The following is a 17,389-nucleotide window of genomic DNA, read 5'->3' on the forward strand; positions in this document are numbered from 1 at the left end:
TCAGGATAGTTGTTTTTGAGAAATTTATTAATGTTAAGGCTTTGTTTGGGGAGATTTTTTTCTGCTTCTTAAAATGATTTTTTAATACAAAAATGAAAATTTTGTACTAAAAAGTTGTTTTAAGAAGTAGTAAGAAAGCCGTCCCAAACGAAGCCTTAGTCTTTTATTTGAAGTTCTTTTGTTTATAAGAGGTGGAAGATCATATATTTTGTAATGCATTGCATTCAATGTCTCATGGTTGATCCCATTCTTCAATTTTTGGTTGGAGTTTATGACCAACATTGGCATAAAAATGTTTGAAGATGCTATTTATATATTGATCTCTTTGATTTGAGCTTGATTTGATATTAAAATCTATTGATCGCTCCCAATAATTAATCAATGTATTATTGCCCTCCATTTGTTTTTGAAGATGGGCGATGAAATATTAATATGATATAGTTTCAATTCTAGAATTTTCAATCATTTTTAAATTTATCATTGAGGGCTCTACATATATATCATATAATTTTTATGCATTTATATTTATTTATATAATTTCTAAAAATTTTAATCTAATAAAAAAATATTGCTAATATTAATTTTTCTAGTGAAATATAGGTTTTTATGCTTATATTTCATGTTAATAAATAAAACCTCTATGGTATGTAAATAAAAACAAAATTGGATAATTCCATAAAGCAAAAGAATTAAATATATAAATAGTGCTTAGATAATATCTAAATAATATGGTTCATCGATATAGCTACTCAAACATCTCTCTTTCAATTGTGATCGCCATTTTACGAGCAATATCTTTTTTCGATCTTAAGTGATCCTCGTTGAAATGCTTCAATGCGAACCCCTTCAATCGAATAAAAGGTTAGTGTTCATACGTTTTCTTTATTATGTTTGAATACAATTATTGTCCCTTCTAACGGATACAATAATAGGTTAGAACACAAAGGAGAAGAAATAAGAGTTTTTTTTGGTTTAAAATTGAATATGTTTGGACATAATATTTAATATTTGAATTATATTGGAATGATATTTAAATACACATTTTGAAATAAGGTTTCAAATATTAGTTGCAAAAATAGGTTTTGAAGAATATTCAAAAAAAGTTTGAAGTTGCAAATAGCATTCAAATAGGTTAGATTTATGTTTGAATCTCATTCAAATTGATTTTGAACTTCATTTGCAAATAGAATTTCAAATTGTTGCTGATCGGAACATTCATGGTGGTAGAGGGATAAAGAGATTAATATCTTAGTTTTGAATGAAGATCTAACACACATACATATAAAGAGAAAAATGTGGGAGAGTCATAAAAGACACTAATATTTTTACACGAAAAATCCTGAAAAGGAAAAAGAAATCATGAGGTTTAACCAAGTTAAAATAATTCCACTAGTGTTGATGGTTGATTACAAATAATATCTCTCATCAGAAGAGAGTGATGGCTCAATGTAACAAATACACATTGTATATAACTCATTGCATGATAGATGTTCTTAAAAGAGTGTTGCCATGTTTGTTTGGTTAGCATAACTGTAAGTTGTGCGATGGTAGTTGGAGGAACCGTAGTTGACGGGCAACGGGAGGTCGAAAGAATGTTGTCAGCAAGTGAAGTGGTCAAAGGGATTGTAAATTTGTAATATAAATGTGTTTTCCACATTATATTAGAGGATTAAATTAAAAAAAAAATGGAAAACTAAAAAATTAGTTTTCCGCATTCTATAGAATGCAGATTTTGATTTTCTACATTCAAATTAGAGGATTAAATTCACTGCATTCTCTTTAATACGCGATTTCCTTCTCTACTCATTTTTATATATTACTTAGTTGAATATTGTTTTAACCTTATCCAAAACTTGCATAACACTATAACCTTATAGAAACTTATTCCGACCCGTATGAACTTTATTTAAATCTCATTTTGAGTTTTGTTCAAACTTTATTAGAATCATATCGAATCTATCCTCGAATTAAAGCAAAGGATTAAAAAAAACATATTTATATATAATTTGAACAAAATTTGAACTTTTCTTTCATATGACCATAATCTTGATTGTAACTTATTAGACTCAAATTAGAATTATTTTCAAATCAATGCTTATAGCAATGGACTTGAAAAATGTATTCTAATAAAAAATGGAAGCATTTTAGCTCGAAATAAAAATTTTCATATTAGTTTTTAAAACAAAAAATATGCTTTTTCAATTAATATAATTATGGACATATAAAATCATAATTTCTAAAATTTTCGTGTAAAATTCTCAGTTCGTAAGCTACAGTGCAAAAAGCCTCTTTCTGGGTTTCCACGTACCCCGGATTCGGATTCGCGCCGCCGGCAGCGGTCTAGACCCGCATTCCGCGTATTTCAACGGCGCAGCTCGTCTGCCGCATGGAAGTTCTAATTCCGATTAATGCGCTGGCCGGTAAGCGGGGCTGCTCCTCTTACCGTATTACTTAAGACGACCTGACCTACAGTGGTCAAGCGACTAAAATCTCCGACCATTGCTTTCTCCTGCACTTCTTCTTCTTCTTTTTCTTTTGTCCCCCAGTTTTTCTTGCATCTATTTAGTTTGATCTACTGCAGCATCTTACTTCGACAACCAGCCTATTCCTTGGACCTCCACAACTAAACTGGGGATGGATCGGTGGCTGTTAGCGCATCGGAAGGACCGTCTGGAGAGATCCTAAACCGTAAGATTCGAGACCTCAATTTCTGCTCGTGAAGTGCGAATTCTTATGATTCTTCCCTATTCTTTGCTTCTTGTTATCCATGGTTTCATTTTGCGCTATGTGGAAGTTTTTGGACGCTTTAGTCCTAGCATTTCGAGATGAATCCTGAATGCGAATTGCTTTCGCTTTAAGACGGTTAGCAAGAGAGTAATGATAAGTTATGGAAAACTAGCAATCCGCTTCAGAATTTGGAGGATATTCCTCAGTATCATTTTCCCCTTCTTTTCATGTTATTTTAGAGATACGGTTGTGTGGAAGTATGAATTGAAGTTTATCCAAGGTCGGCCTAGGATTATAGAGATTCCCATTGGGTAATTGGTCTCATAATGATTGCTATGTTCTGCAGTATACTATCTTATTCATAGAGAAAAGCTTGCACAGGTAGGTGAAGGTTGTTCTTAATGGTTATCAATCCTCAAATTGTGCCGATTTCCTTTATTATTTATCTTTTCTTTCCAATGAAGAAGCCTTGATCTCTTTAGCTTGAAGGCTATTCTCTTTCTTTCCTTGCGGCGGTGTTTAATGGACGATTAAGATTTGCTTCTTCTATGCTTTTAGTTAAGGATACATGCAAACATGTAGCTGCATATACCATAAGTTTCATACGGTCATTAAACGTTTAGATATGTGCTCATATATGTTTCCATTTTTAAATGATCCTTCCATTTCACTTTCTTCATAGTAATTGAGAGTATAGTATTTTTTTGGTGCGGTCACATACTATTACTAGTTTTAATCCCCATTGGGAGGATACGTTAAATTGAATGAAGAGAAGCCCATAAATACTTCCAGGGAAATAATATAATGCAGATTATAATGAAATCTAAATTTCTTGTTCAAGTGAGTTGGGCAACAAAAGCTGCCAAGCTGGCTACTATCATGAGCTCTCAATCATATGATATCTTTTGTAATTGCAACTAATTCTTTATATTTCATAATTAATTCTTTGTTTAGTGTTGTTATTGTCTAGAAAATTAGGTGAAATTTTGTTAAAAAGTTGAGGTGATAAGTTGTTGAAAAACTCATGATTTTTGTTTGGTAGATGCGTAGTTGAGTGTTGTTTCTCATCAACCCTCAAACACTAAATCTTAGAAGGGGATCATAGGTGATCACGATAGCGATGAGGGTTACAAAAGCGGTGCACCGACATGTTGCATAGTGCAATGCGAAGGATAATAGGTGTATGAGCGAAGCATGATTATGGGCATGCTCACATGGTAGCATGAGTGACAATGCAATTTAAGGTGCTCCTATGGTGAAACCAAATTGATTTCAATATCACTTATTTTGGAACTTTATCATATGCTTTCTCTAAATCAATAAATATCATATGTAGATCCTCCTTATTCTCTCTATACTTCTCCATTAAGCATCTCAATAAATGTACAGTTTCCATAGTAGACCTTCCCGGCATGAATACAAATTGATTTTGAGAAACATTATTATTACGTCGTAACCTATGCTCCATAACTCTCTCCCATAGTTTTAAAGTATTACACATTAATTTAATTCCTCTATAATTTGCACAATGCATCACCTTTATTCTTAAAAATAGGAATCGACACACTCATTCTCCACTAATCTAGCATCTTTTTTGTCTTTAAAATAATATTAAAAAGTCAAGTAACCTAAGAAAATCCTTCATCTCCTAAGCATTTCTATGCCTCTATTGGAATATCATCAGGTCCAACAACTTTTTCACTTTACCTCTCCAACAGCTTTTCCACACCTTTATTTTGCTTAATAAACTTTTTTTTTTCAATCTACCTGTAAGTCTTCTTATTAGTGTATGATTTATTTCTTGAATTATGTAAAATTTCTATCATGCTCTTCTCAACTTAACTATTTTATCCCACATGGGGTTTGACTTAACTAAAAAATTTCAATTTATCTTCCTAAGCAAAATAATTTCTTACCTCTTAAATTTCACCAGCTTATGTTTGGGCAAGTTCTATTATTTTATTTTCTACTCTAAAGATATGCATCCATACTCGATAGCTATTACTCTATATTTTGTGGTTAAATTCTCTCTTTGAATCACCTTATAATCTTTGCTAAAAAATTTTCATTCCTTCTAAGTAAAAAAAAAATATTTATGATTTGGTATCTCCAATTATGCTAGTAATTAAGTATCTCATTCCTTAAAGTATGTGTTTGCTATTTCAAGATCGGTGTTGACCTCCACATGAGAGCTAGAAAATCTACTCAAATCTTGCTTACTTGCTGTTCGGTGCTGCTCGCATCTCCTCTCGTGATTCCTGCACAAACCCTGTGTCTCGATTGTGCTCTCGTTCTCGTTATTAAAATGAGAATGAGCGGAACCCTCCATTTCTTCTTTCTTGCTCAAGCTTCAGAACTTCCTGATTCCTCCTCACGACCAAATCAACTGCAACAGTTGGCCCAACCCACAACTGAACCTCCCAGCTCTCCCGTCACCCTCATTCGCACGTAGTAGCCGCGTGATCCCATCTCGATGCACGAAATCTCAACGACCTGCTCTTCTCGATCCCGCACCCTTCCGCCTCTTCCTACTCACGATCAGACCGCACTCAATTGGCCGCCGCTCCCTATCCAACAACCGATCCGAGGCCTCCCAAACCATCGTCCCATGACCTCTGTCGTCGAACGCGACCTCATGCCGAATCCCCTGCTCCCAATTCCACACCCAGCTTTTGTTTCCACCTCATGTGCCAACTTAACAATCTTTCGCTTTTTTGTTTGCACACAGGCCACCTGACCGGATCCACAACCTGCTCTGCTTGCCTCCGGCAATCCAATCTCCACTAATCAAATTCCCACTCCGACTCAGCCGTCTGATATCCCTCTACCCACAACTTCACCCGAGCCTCCCTCAGCCACTAGACTGAACCAAAGCACCTCTATCTCCATCCAGCAGTTGAGTTGAACTCATCCTGCCACTCTCATCCTCCTCTCCATTTACTTAACTATTCACTCTACACCAAACTCTACAATAACCCACTACCAAACCCAACAACAACTCACTCCTTAGCCATTTTCTCTCTCTCTCTCTCTCTCACACACACACACACGGATTTATATTAATATTAACAGTGCTTATTATTATTATTATGTATATTATTATTATTAAGTTAAAAAGAAAGAAAAATGAAGAAGAAAAAGAGAGAAAATTAAAAAAAAGAGAGAGAACAAAAGAAAAGGAAAGAAGTGTGCGCATTTTTGTCATCGTCGTCCCCCCAACACGGCCATCGTTGTTCGTCACTAAGGTATAAATGGTTCCTAAACTCAAAAAATCTCAAAACCCCATTTTCAACACTTGTGGCGCGACGGGCGAACTATTTATACACGATTTTCTTAGCATGGTGAGAGTTAACTCAGTGTGATGCTTGCGGCGTGGTGGGTGAGTCTCGTACACGCTTTTTATAGAGTGGCAGGGACACTCCTAAGTACTTGTGTATTTGCTTTTATGCCTATGGAGAAAAAATGTAAGTTTTTCACACAGGTACCTCGAAGACCCATACACTCTTTTCATAGCGTGGCGAGATTGAAAACCACGGCCGCGGTGTCACCCGACGCCTACCATACACACTTTTTATAGCGTGGTAGGAAGGCTTAGTGATGTAGGCAAGGGGGGGTCTAATCAACTTGGGTTCCTTCTTATCCTTGGGCTGCTTGCTGTTTCTCTGTTTGGAGCCTTGGCTGCTCTCGGGTTGGCTTTGGCTGCTATGTTTTGAGCTAAAAAAGTTGGGTTCTAGTTGGTTCGAGCTCATTAAAGATTGGTTGTGATGATGATTTTTGGATGAAACCTGCGGGTTTCTTTGGAATAGCTTGCGAGCTATGTCATTCACCTTCCTCTCCTCTTTATTGCTTGCGAGCTATCCTTCGTCTAGTCTTCTAACATCTTTCTTCTATCCGCAAGTGATCACTCCACCTGTATCCTTCTTCTCAACGGATGAAATGTAGTTTTAGTAGTTTATGTTTTGAAAGTTTGTAAGTCCTTTTGTAAGTGTCTTGTAAGCGTCTTTTGTTTGTAAGTGTCAAGAGTTATAATGTGATTTTTGGAGCTTAAACCCGCGGGTTTATTTGTTGGAAAAGCTTGCGAGCTTGTTCCATCTCTTCCTCTCCCTCTAGGAAAGCTTGCGAGCTTCTCCTCCTTCGTCTCAGCTTCTAATCTCATTCTTCTCTCCGCAAGATCGACTCCACTTGTATCCTTCTTCTCAATCAAGCAAAGAAGAGCTCATTTAGGTGTTTTGATTTTGTGTCAAAGTTTGTAAGAGTCTTTTATTAAAAAAGTTTTATTGTTTTTTATTTTGTCTATTTTGTGTTCTTTGGTGTATTTTCTTTATCCTAGGAAGCATGTGTTTTGCTTGCAAAAAATTTGGGGTTTTTCTCAAATTTTTACTTGCATCAATTTGGTATCAGAGCCTATGTTTGTGTCTTCCTAGGTCTTATTTCGTATCTTTTTTATGTGTTTAGAAAATGAAAAATCACAAAAAAATTAAGTTCGTTGTGGAAGAATGCAATCCAGAAGATTTTGAAGTCCCTCTTCCGATGGACAGATGGGTTCCGGCGGAAGGAAATTCAACAGATCCCTTACAGAATGAACTATACAAGCTCCTAGTGAAGATGAATTTGTGTACGGAGCGGTACATGAAAACGAAACAACTTTTACAAGAACAATTCAAGCGAGAGCGAGACGAGGTTTTGAAAAGGTACACAGACAAAATTCAAGAGCTTGAAGCGCCTACTTCGTCTCCTCGGGAAAAATCGAAAGCTTCCTCATTAGGAGATGAGCTTTTTTAAGTGGGGGAGAATTGATGTAGGCAAGGGGGGGGGGTCTAATCAACTTGGGTTCCTTCTTGTCCTTGGGTTGCTTGCTGTTTCTTTGTTTGGAGCCTTGGATGCTCTCGGGTTGGCTTTGACTGCTATGTTTTGAGCTAAAAAAGTTGGGTTCTAGTTGGTTCGAGCTCATTAAAGGTTGATTGTGATGATGATTTTTGGATAAAACTTGCGGGTTTCTTTGGAATAGCTTGCGAGCTATGTCCTTCACATTCCTCTCCTCTCTATAGCTTGCGAGCTATACTTCGTCTGGTCTTCTAACCTCTTTCTTCTATCCGCAAGTGACCACCCTACTTGTATCCTTCTTCTCAACGGATGAAATGCAGTTTTAGGAGTTTATGTTTTGAAAGTTTGTAAGTCCTTTTGTAAGTGTCTTGTAAGCGTCTTTTGTTTGTAAGTGTCAAGAGTTATAATGTGATTTTTGGAGCCTAAACCTGCGGGTTTATTTGTTGGAAAATTTTGCAAGCTTGTTCCATCCCTTCCTCTCCCTCTAGTAAAGCTTGCGAGCTTCTCCTCCTTCGTCTCGGCTTCTAATCTCATTCTTCTCTCCACAAGATCGACTCCACCTGCATCCTTCTTCTCAATCAAGCAAAGAAGAGCTCCTTTAGGTGTTTTGATTTTGTGTCAAAGTTTGTAAGAGTCTTTTATTATAAAAAGTTGTATTGTTTCTTATTTTGTCTATTTCGTGTTCTTTGGTGTATTTTCTTTATCCTAGGAAGCATGTGTTTTGCTTGCAAAAATTTGGGTTTTTTTCCAATTTTTGCTTGCATCACTTAGCCCCCATAAAATTCCCCTAAATGGGAAAGACGTTGGGGGGTTGCCAAAATGTTGATTGAAAACGCGTAGGACTTAAACAAAATGGCAAGGACTAGAACTTAAAATAATAAATAGGGAACTGGACCTAATATCTAAAATGAATCCACAAATCACAAGATAATAAAGTTAAATATAAGTGTGCAAGCAACAACTTGTGGTGGAAAAAACTCCAAGCATAATGTGTTTGCAAGAGATGATCAACAAGGATGCTATAACTTACACATGAATAATATGAAGCTTGTAATATTCATACTAGTCAGCATGCAGGCCTGTGAAGGAACTTGAAGGCACCAACAGAGGAAGCTCCTAATGAATGTGTTAACGCACTAGAAAACTCCTAATGAATGTGTTAACTCACTAAAAAACTCTTGATGAATGCGTTAACTCACTAAAAGAACGATACGAGCAATGAATTTGTAATATAACAATCTCCATATGCTCAACCTCAGCCAGCTTGCAAATGAATACACTAATCCGCTTGTAAGCAATGACAGTGGACAAACTGTGAATGTAATGGGTTCCCTGCGAACACAGATAAGAGAATTGTAATGTTTGTAACGCGCTGCCTATAGGGGAGGGGAGCAAACCCGCAATAAATACGAACTCCTATGAGCCATTGTAGGAGATTCGTTATGCACACAACAATATCTCACGAGTTAAAATAGCAGGACTATGGCAGAGAATACAAAATTGTAAAGTGTATGACAGTCACACTTATAAACAACACTAGAAAATTTACATTTAGTGTCGCTTGCACATAGATAATCATAGAAGGCTCATAGTGCATACATCAGTCCTGCCTATAAACAATGATAGTGGATGTATTGCAAATATGTTATAGCCCCTATAGGCATAAGTAAGGAGATTACAATGAGTACAATACAACGCCTGCAGGCAAAAGCAATGAGCTTGTGATAAATACAAGATCTAAGAACCACTGTAGGAGATTCATCATCTTGCATGACACGACAACCTGCCTGCAAGAAGCAACAAGCGACCTGTAACAAAGCGCTATGACCTATTTACATGTAATAATTGGTGGCTCTTGAATGCCTAGTGCTAGATCATGAATAAGTTCAACAAAGTTTGCATTGTGCGACAACCTACATGCATAAAGTAGTAAATGACTCGTAGCGCAATGCTACGACTCACCTGTAAGCACAAGCAGATAATTTGTAGTAAAAACTGCGGACATTGATAAACTGAGGCAATAAATTTGCAGCGCTAGGTTGTTACTCTAGATAAATTAGTTTATTTTCAAGCAACGGGTAGAAGGCTCCAAATGCACCGTACATCTTGTTTGCAGGATGAAGTGCACTCCCGCAGATAGAATGCTAATGAAAATGACATGCAAAAGATGAAATGAGCTAAACTGCACCACTTATACGTGAAAAATGAAACTCAACGCGCTACTAAGCAATGCCATCGGATCCACAACATTCGTACAAGCGGATAAAAGGCGTTCATAGGCCCCTCAAGGAAACTTGTGCATCTTTTTAAATGATGATCATTTGCAGAATTGAGCATATTTGAATAGTGCAAAAATACCATCCCATGCATTTGCACACTGACACATTCATAAAATACACACGTTAAAAAAAAGAGTTAGAAAATTTAAAATAATTATAGGGTTTGTAGAGCAATTGCACACTTTTCAAAATGAGATAATTTTAGTTCAACTTTTTTTTAAGATGCACAGTATTCTCAGACTTTATGCTTAAATATTTAGCATATTTTTCAGAGCTTAAGTAGGTGAGTTTAATTTTGAAAAAAAAAGGTTGTTGCAAATTTTAAAATAATTGTAAGTTTTGCAAAGCAATTGCATATTTTTCCAAATGAAAGTATTTTAGTTTAACTTGTTTTTAGCCTGTACACATTATCAGACTTCATGCTTGAACATTTAGCTGGTTTGTTAGTGCACATGCGCTTGAGTTTGATTTCGATGATTTGATGTGTCATTCTTGTTTTTTTTTAATGCAATTTTATATTTTTGTTGTAATTGTGCAATGTACTTCTACACTTTTTGGTGCATTTGGGCAACACATTTCCCAATACACTTATTTTTTAATGCTCCTATATGATGCACTTACGTACTTTTTCGTGCATTTACATTGTGTACTCGTTCTTTAATGTGCTTGCATGATTTTCAATGCATCCACATGGTGCACTAGCATGCTTTTTGATGTATTTTCCTAATATTCTTGTATTACTGCTCAATGCCTTTGCATGCCTTTCAATGTGTCTATATAGTGCATTAGCATGCTTTTTAGCAAGTTTATATGATGCGCTTATCAGAGCAATTATATACTTCTCAAGACGGTTGCACATTAATCAAAGGTAGTTGCATGCTTCTGAAGCCAATGTCACACTTCTCGAGATAGTGACACACTTCATAAGGTAGTGTTAAGTCATGATCCATTGATTGTTGGCTCTAGGGAACGTACTAGCATTAGCACTAGAAAAATTCAAATGTGAGTTTATTTCATTAGTTTTGATTTGATTTTAATTTTTTACTATTGCCTAACATTAACCCTCAATCTTTCTCATCTAGATTAGGGACCATCAATGGCTGTTATCAAATATGCAATTTCCATGGAAAAAAAATAAATAAATAATTTCCAAATAAATTCTAATTGTTATAGAAAAAAGTGTTGTAATAAATAAAAGGACTGCACTTTCTCATTTCTCATCAACCTATAAATCAAAGCCTAAATCTCATCACCAAATAAACATTAAAAAAATCCACTCTAGTTCTTTTCAATCAAACAAATTGTTGAAATTAAATTGTATCATTTCAAACAATTTCTTTCACCATTTCCAATTTTCCATTTCTATTTCATTTTCATTTTCTCTTGTAATGCCTTCAAACCAAGCAATGCCTTGGTATTGAGTGATTATCCATCTTATAACCATGAATATTTTAATTTGTGGCAGGATTTTTTCGTTGTGTTCTGAAGTGATGGCAGATATCTGGGATGGAAGCTATGATGCCAGTAGGCAGTCTGATGAGAGCTATCATGAAAGGCTGCACGTTGAGCCTATTTATGAGTCATTTCTTTGCCCATTGACAAAACAAGTCATGCGGGATCCTGTCACCATAGAAAATGGGCATACTTATGAGAGAGAGGCAATTGAGAAATGGTTCAAGGAGTGCAAGGACAGTGGAAGAAGGCCTATTTGCCCATTAACATTGCAAGAACTGAATAGCACGGATCTGAATTCCAGCACAGCTCTAAGGCATACAATTGAGGAATGGACACAACGTAATGATGCCGCTCAGCTTGACAATGCTTGTAGATCCTTGGGCCCTGGTAGCTCAGAAAGTGATACTTTACAAGCATTAGATTATGTCATGAAAATTTGTCAGAAAAGCAGGTTGAACAAACGTGCAGTGCGGAATGCTGATTTAATCCCTATGATTGCAGATATGTTAAAAAGTAGTAGCAGAAAAGTACGTTGCAAATCTCTGCAAACTCTGTGTGTAGTTGCTCAAGATGATGATAACAATAAGGTTGTCTGAAGGATTACTGTTATTTTTTTGTTGACGATCTGCACAATTTTCATTATATTTTTTTACTAAGTTTGTCTTATGCTGCAGACAGTTATTGCCGCAGGGGATACCGTGCGGACAATTGTGAAGTTTCTATCACATGATCACTCCCAGGAGAGAAAAGAAGCAGTGTCCCTTCTTTTTGAACTTTCAAAATCTGAATCTCTTTCTGAAAAGATTGGTGGAGTCAACGGTGCTATACTTATATTGGTTGGTTTGGCCAGTAGTAAGTCAGAAAATATATTGACTGTTGAGAAAGCTGAAAAGATATTGGAGAATTTGGAGAAAGATGAGAAAAATGTGAGGCTAATGGCTGAAAATGGCAGGCTAAGACCCCTTCTTACACAATTGCTTGAAGGTGGTTCCTTCTCTATTTTTTTTTTTGGTTCCTTCTCTATGTTATCTGCTTTTGGGTAGTCCACTTGGGTTCATGTTTGTCGCAAATTATCTTATGTGAAACCTTAAGTTGTGGTCCTGTCTATTTTCTTTTTTACCTTTTTTCCATCATATACATATATTTTTTTTCTGCAGCTTTATGCTTTTTACATTCATGTTCTTCCATATTTTCAAGCATATCAGCCTTAATTCAAGCAGTTTGATGTTTTTATTTACCGCATATCATTTCTCATCTCTGGCCAATTTATTTATTTCTATATGAACTTCTAGTAAATAGGTTGTTTACAAAGTATTTGCCAGCTCTTGAAGACTTAGTTGTCATGTTTTTTGACCTCCTAGTTAGCACTTTAGGAAAATAAGTTATTTTCGATGGGAAAATCTATCGGAAATCAAAGAATTTCAATTTCCGACGGATTTCGATCGGAAATCAGCTTAAATTAAACGACCAAAATTCCAGTGGAATTTTTCGCCTGAATTTATGACGGATTTTGTTGTCGGAAATCTATAGCAAAAAAAAAATTCCTGAATGACTGAATACATGTGCATATGTTTGTATGCAGAACAGGTTCCTACATATCTAATTGTGACTGAACTTTTGTAAACCTAATCAAGAAGCTACATACATAGAAATTAATTCTAAGAGATACATTACAAAATTAGATGAAGAAAATAATAAACGCTGGAGTGTAGTTGAGATATTTGGCATTCTAGTACAAAACAAATGTGTCAATTACTATGGTAATATTCAACTGATATTTTCTCAACCACAGAAATCCAAAAAAGGAATCCTCTTTGACAGTATCTTTATTTTCACCGTATGGTACACCTCAGAAACTTGGAGGCAAAAAAGATAATTCATACATAAAGAATATAGTTTTAATTCATCTTATTGGCCTAACAGAGGTGATATTTATCACAACAAATCATCTTTGAGAGATAAATTTTGGTGACATCATTACAAACATAACATCAAAATGTACGATTAATAATTGAGGTCAGCATTCACTTGAAAGGGTAGGTGCATTAAATCAGCAAACTCAACATAAATCATGAATCACATCGCTTATTTGGAAAGAAATAAAAAAATGTACCTACTGCAAAACTCTCAAGGCATTAATCTTTTCCATCACCAATGTATCAGCTCATTGCCATTCTATGAAAATGGTGCTTATTGTCCTTCTATAACAAATATCACTTAAATACCTAAAACTCATTTTTAACAAAATTTAAAGGGTAAAATCTAAAAAAATTGAAAATGATAAAAAGATGAAGATTTACCTTTAATACCTCAAAGAAATTGAATAAAACAGTAAAGAAAAATGCTTGAACTGAGTTGGGTGATGGAGAGGCTGAAAGAGGTGCTTAGGAGAGAAATTTTGTTGAAATGGGAGAGGGAGTCCATCAGGGTTGAAATAGTGCCTTATATGGTGGAATTTCCGACGGTTTTTTTTTGGAAATTAAGTAAAATTTCCGACAGCCATTTTGGTTGAAAATTCTACCGGGACACTCAACAATCGACGGATTTTCTGACGAAATTATTTCACTGGTAAATCCTTCTTTTCCCATAGTATAGATTATGTGATTATGAAAATCAGAAGCATTCTTGATTCATATTTCTTACTTGCAATTTTATTTTTCTGACTCTAGTTTTTTTGTTTTTGTATTGTTTGCAAAGGCATTGATGTTGTTAACCTTCTAAAACAACTTGTTTGTATTTGACATAGGTTCACCTGAGACACAACTGTCCATGGCTGCATTCTTGGGAGAACTTGTTTTAAGCAATGATGATAAGGTCTTTGTAGCCCAAACTGCTGGCTCTGCTCTTGTTGATGTCATGAAGTCTGGTAGTAAGCAGGCTATAGAAGCTGCACTTAAGGCGCTGAATCAGATTTCATCACATGAGGCAAGTGCTAAGATACTTATCCAAGCTGGTATCCTTCCACCTCTTGTCAAGGACCTCTTTACCGTTGGTTTTGACCAGCTTCCAATGAAACTGAAAGAGGTGTCTGCAACTATTCTTGCAAATATTGTTGCATCAGGGTCTGGTTTTGAATCCGTCCTACTTGATTCAGATCACCAAACTCTAGTCTCCGAGGATATTGTTCACAATCTTCTCCTTCTCATCAGCAATACTGGTCCGGCAATAGAGTGCAAGCTCCTTCAGATGCTTGTTGGGCTCACAAGCTCTTCCACAAGTGTCCTAAACATTGTTTCTGCCATCAAGAGCTCAGGTGCTACCATTAGTCTCATACAGTTTATTGATGCCCCTCAGAAAGACATTCGCATGGCTTCCATAAAGCTGCTGCATAATATCTCGCCTTACATGGGGCGGGAACTTTCAGATGCTCTACAAGGCACTGCTGGACAGCTTGGTAGTTTGATTGGAGTTATAGCAGAAAACAATGGGATCACAGAGGAGCAATCAGCTGCAATTGGGTTCTTAGCTGAACTTCCTGAGAAGGATTTAGGTTTGATCAGGCGGCTTCTTGCTGAAGAAGCCTTCCCCATGATCATTTCCAAGGTTTTAAAGATCCGGCACGGGGAGATTCGTGGCAACAGGTTTGTCAGTCCCTATCTTGAAGGGCTAGTCAGGGTTCTCTCTCGGATTACCTATCTTTTAGAGAATGAATCGGGGATTGTAGTCCTTGCTCAGGAACATAATCTTGCAGCCCTATTTACCGATCTCCTTCAAACAAATGGGATAGATAAGGCACAGATGGCTTCTGCTATGGCACTGGAGAATCTTTCCAAGCAGTCTAAACATTTGACAAAAATACCAGAGTTACCTGAACCAGGTTTCTGCGCTTCAATATTCCCTTGTTTCAGTAAACAGCCAGTTGTGATTGGGCTATGCCGTATCCACCATGGTGACTGTTCTATAAAGGAGAGCTTCTGCCTTTTGGAAGGGAAGGCAGTCGAGAAATTGATTGCTTGTCTGGATCACAATAATGAGAGGGTGGTGGAGGCCGCACTGGCAGCTCTCTGTACTGTTCTTGATGACGGGGTGGATATTCAGCAAGGAGTACTTGTTCTTTGTGAAGCAGATGGCATCAACCCAATACTTGAGGTGCTGAAGGAGAATCGGACAGATGTCCTCAGGCAGCGAGCTGTGTGGGCAGTGGAGAGGATTCTAAGGACAGAGGACATTGCTTATAAAATCTCAGTAGACCAGAATGTGGCAACAGCTCTGGTTGAAGCATTCCGTCATGGGGAATACCGAACTAGACAGATTGCAGAACGGGCATTGAAGCATGTAGACAAGTTACCCAACTTCTCTGCAATATATACCAAGGTAGGGGGTTGATTAGTACTGGTGGAGAGCTTAGTTTGTGTGGTATGTATCTATATCTTTTTTATATAAACTTTTTCTTTGCTTGGGTCTGGTTACTTTGATTCTAGATTTTTTCTAAATCATGGCCAGAGATTCCTGCTTGTTAATATGCTAATGATTTGTTCAAGCATTTTTCAATTGAGAATCGAGGTGATTGTTTATTTCTACATCAGGAATGCTACTGATAATAGTGAATTAAGTGTACCAAATTAGATTTATAATGAAGTATGGTGCTTCTAAGTTTTCTTTGGGATATAATTAGGCATTATGGACTTACCTTCTCTTTTAAGCTATGTTAACAAATAAAATGCCTTGCTTGATTCGCATTCTGATGTTCATACATTATGGATAATTTTGCCAATTTCAGGATAGTTACATACACCTGTGTTTGGACTCCGACATGAATGCTTGTTCTTCCGGTTTGCAGCAAATGTGTGGAATTTTGACCCACTTGCTCTCATGTTTCTGCTATTTGAATACTTCCAAATTTTATATCCATTTATTTTTAATCCAACAAGTTGGGCTAGATTTTTATGATTCTCAGATGGATTCAACTGCTCATCCGGATTTGTAGTCCTCTTTTTTGTTATTTTGCATGTGAATTAGTATGAAATGCTAATTTTTTCTATGCTTCTAGGCATTATTATAGTTATTGAATTATTTTGTTGCCATATTAATATTATCCTATATACTTATTGTCAAAATCTCAGTCATCCCTTAACATTTGATCCCACGGTCAGGATGAGAATTCGTGGGAGGCTCACCTGGATCACGCCAATATCCTTCTATATTTGGGTAGCTGAATTAGGAAGGATTATATTGAGGAAATTATGTATCAATTAGAAGTTATTTATTTTTTTATTAAGACATCTTGTATTGATCTATAAATAGGGATAATTTTGTATAATAAGTAGAAGGTATTTTTACCCTTATCAAATTCTATGAATTCTAACATGATATTAGAGCCAACAGCCTTAATTGCCGTCGAAGAATGATCCTAGATCGTTGGAGGAGGAAGAGAAAAGAAGAAGCTCGGGGCATCCGAGACTTGATCCTTGCCGACCCATATACGCTGGATGGGACGAGCGACTCCATCGGAACTTCCAATTCGAGACGAAGAAGCCTAGTTGAACAGTCACATAAGAGCCGAAGGAGCATCGTACCCTATCCGACAGAAAGGGAAAGTCGATGAAGGAGCAAAGCAGCCCGCTCGATCCCCCCTTCTGATCGCACATCCCAGACGAGGTCGACTCGATTCCCCCTTTCGATCTCACATCCCAGACAATCCACACCTGCGACTCACGGGATGAAGCCGAGCCCGCGTGCGACTTGGGGGGTGAAACCGCAACCCGTGCCCTACTCCAATCCGAGCCTTTTTTAAGGCTCGATCGGTTCGATTTAAAAAAAAAAAATCTTTTTTAGTGAAAAAAAGGAAGGAGAGAAAATCTTTATCATCGACCTTTATTGTCGACAAGGGAAATTTTCTCTGAGAAGCCTTCATTGTTGAATTTCTGAGGAATACAAAGTTCCGACCACCGATCTTCATTGCTGGAATTCTGAGAAATACAGGTTCCCACTACCGGCCTTCATTGGTGGAATTATGAGAAATACAGGTTACCACTACCGGCCTTCATTGCTGGAATTCTGAGGAATACAAGTTCCCACAACCGGCCTTAATTGTTGGAATTTTGAGGATAGTTTTCCATCATCGGCCTTCGTTGGTGGCTTTCTCTTGTGGTTGATATCCTATC

At 36.8% G+C, this 17,389-nt stretch overlaps 1 protein-coding gene across 6 annotated transcripts in view; it reads left to right on the forward strand.

Moving 5' to 3' along the window:
- The first annotated feature begins 2,255 nt into the window (after positions 1–2,255).
- LOC110100395 (U-box domain-containing protein 44) overlaps positions 2,256–17,389 on the forward strand; it is a 32,687-nt gene continuing 17,553 nt past the window's right edge. Inside the window, exons 1-5 of one of the 6 annotated variants that reach the window (XM_028699077.1) lie at positions 2,259–2,420; positions 2,547–2,688; positions 11,296–11,872; positions 11,960–12,269; positions 14,032–15,893. In XM_028699077.1, coding sequence (XP_028554910.1) covers positions 11,321–11,872; positions 11,960–12,269; positions 14,032–15,611 — 2,442 coding nt within the window. In that variant the 5' untranslated portion in view covers positions 2,259–2,420; positions 2,547–2,688; positions 11,296–11,320 and the 3' untranslated portion in view covers positions 15,612–15,893. Of the gene's footprint in view, positions 2,689–4,905; positions 5,973–11,295; positions 11,873–11,959; positions 12,270–14,031; positions 15,894–17,389 lie in introns of those variants that run through there. The other 5 variants (XM_028699078.1, XM_020827879.2, XM_028699076.1 and 2 more) reach the window with 5 other exon arrangements.

The sequence above is a fragment of the Dendrobium catenatum genome, unplaced genomic scaffold (assembly GCF_001605985.2).
Source record: "Dendrobium catenatum unplaced genomic scaffold, ASM160598v2 fragScaff_scaffold_1220, whole genome shotgun sequence".
NCBI classification, from domain to species: Eukaryota; Viridiplantae; Streptophyta; class Magnoliopsida; order Asparagales; family Orchidaceae; genus Dendrobium; species Dendrobium catenatum.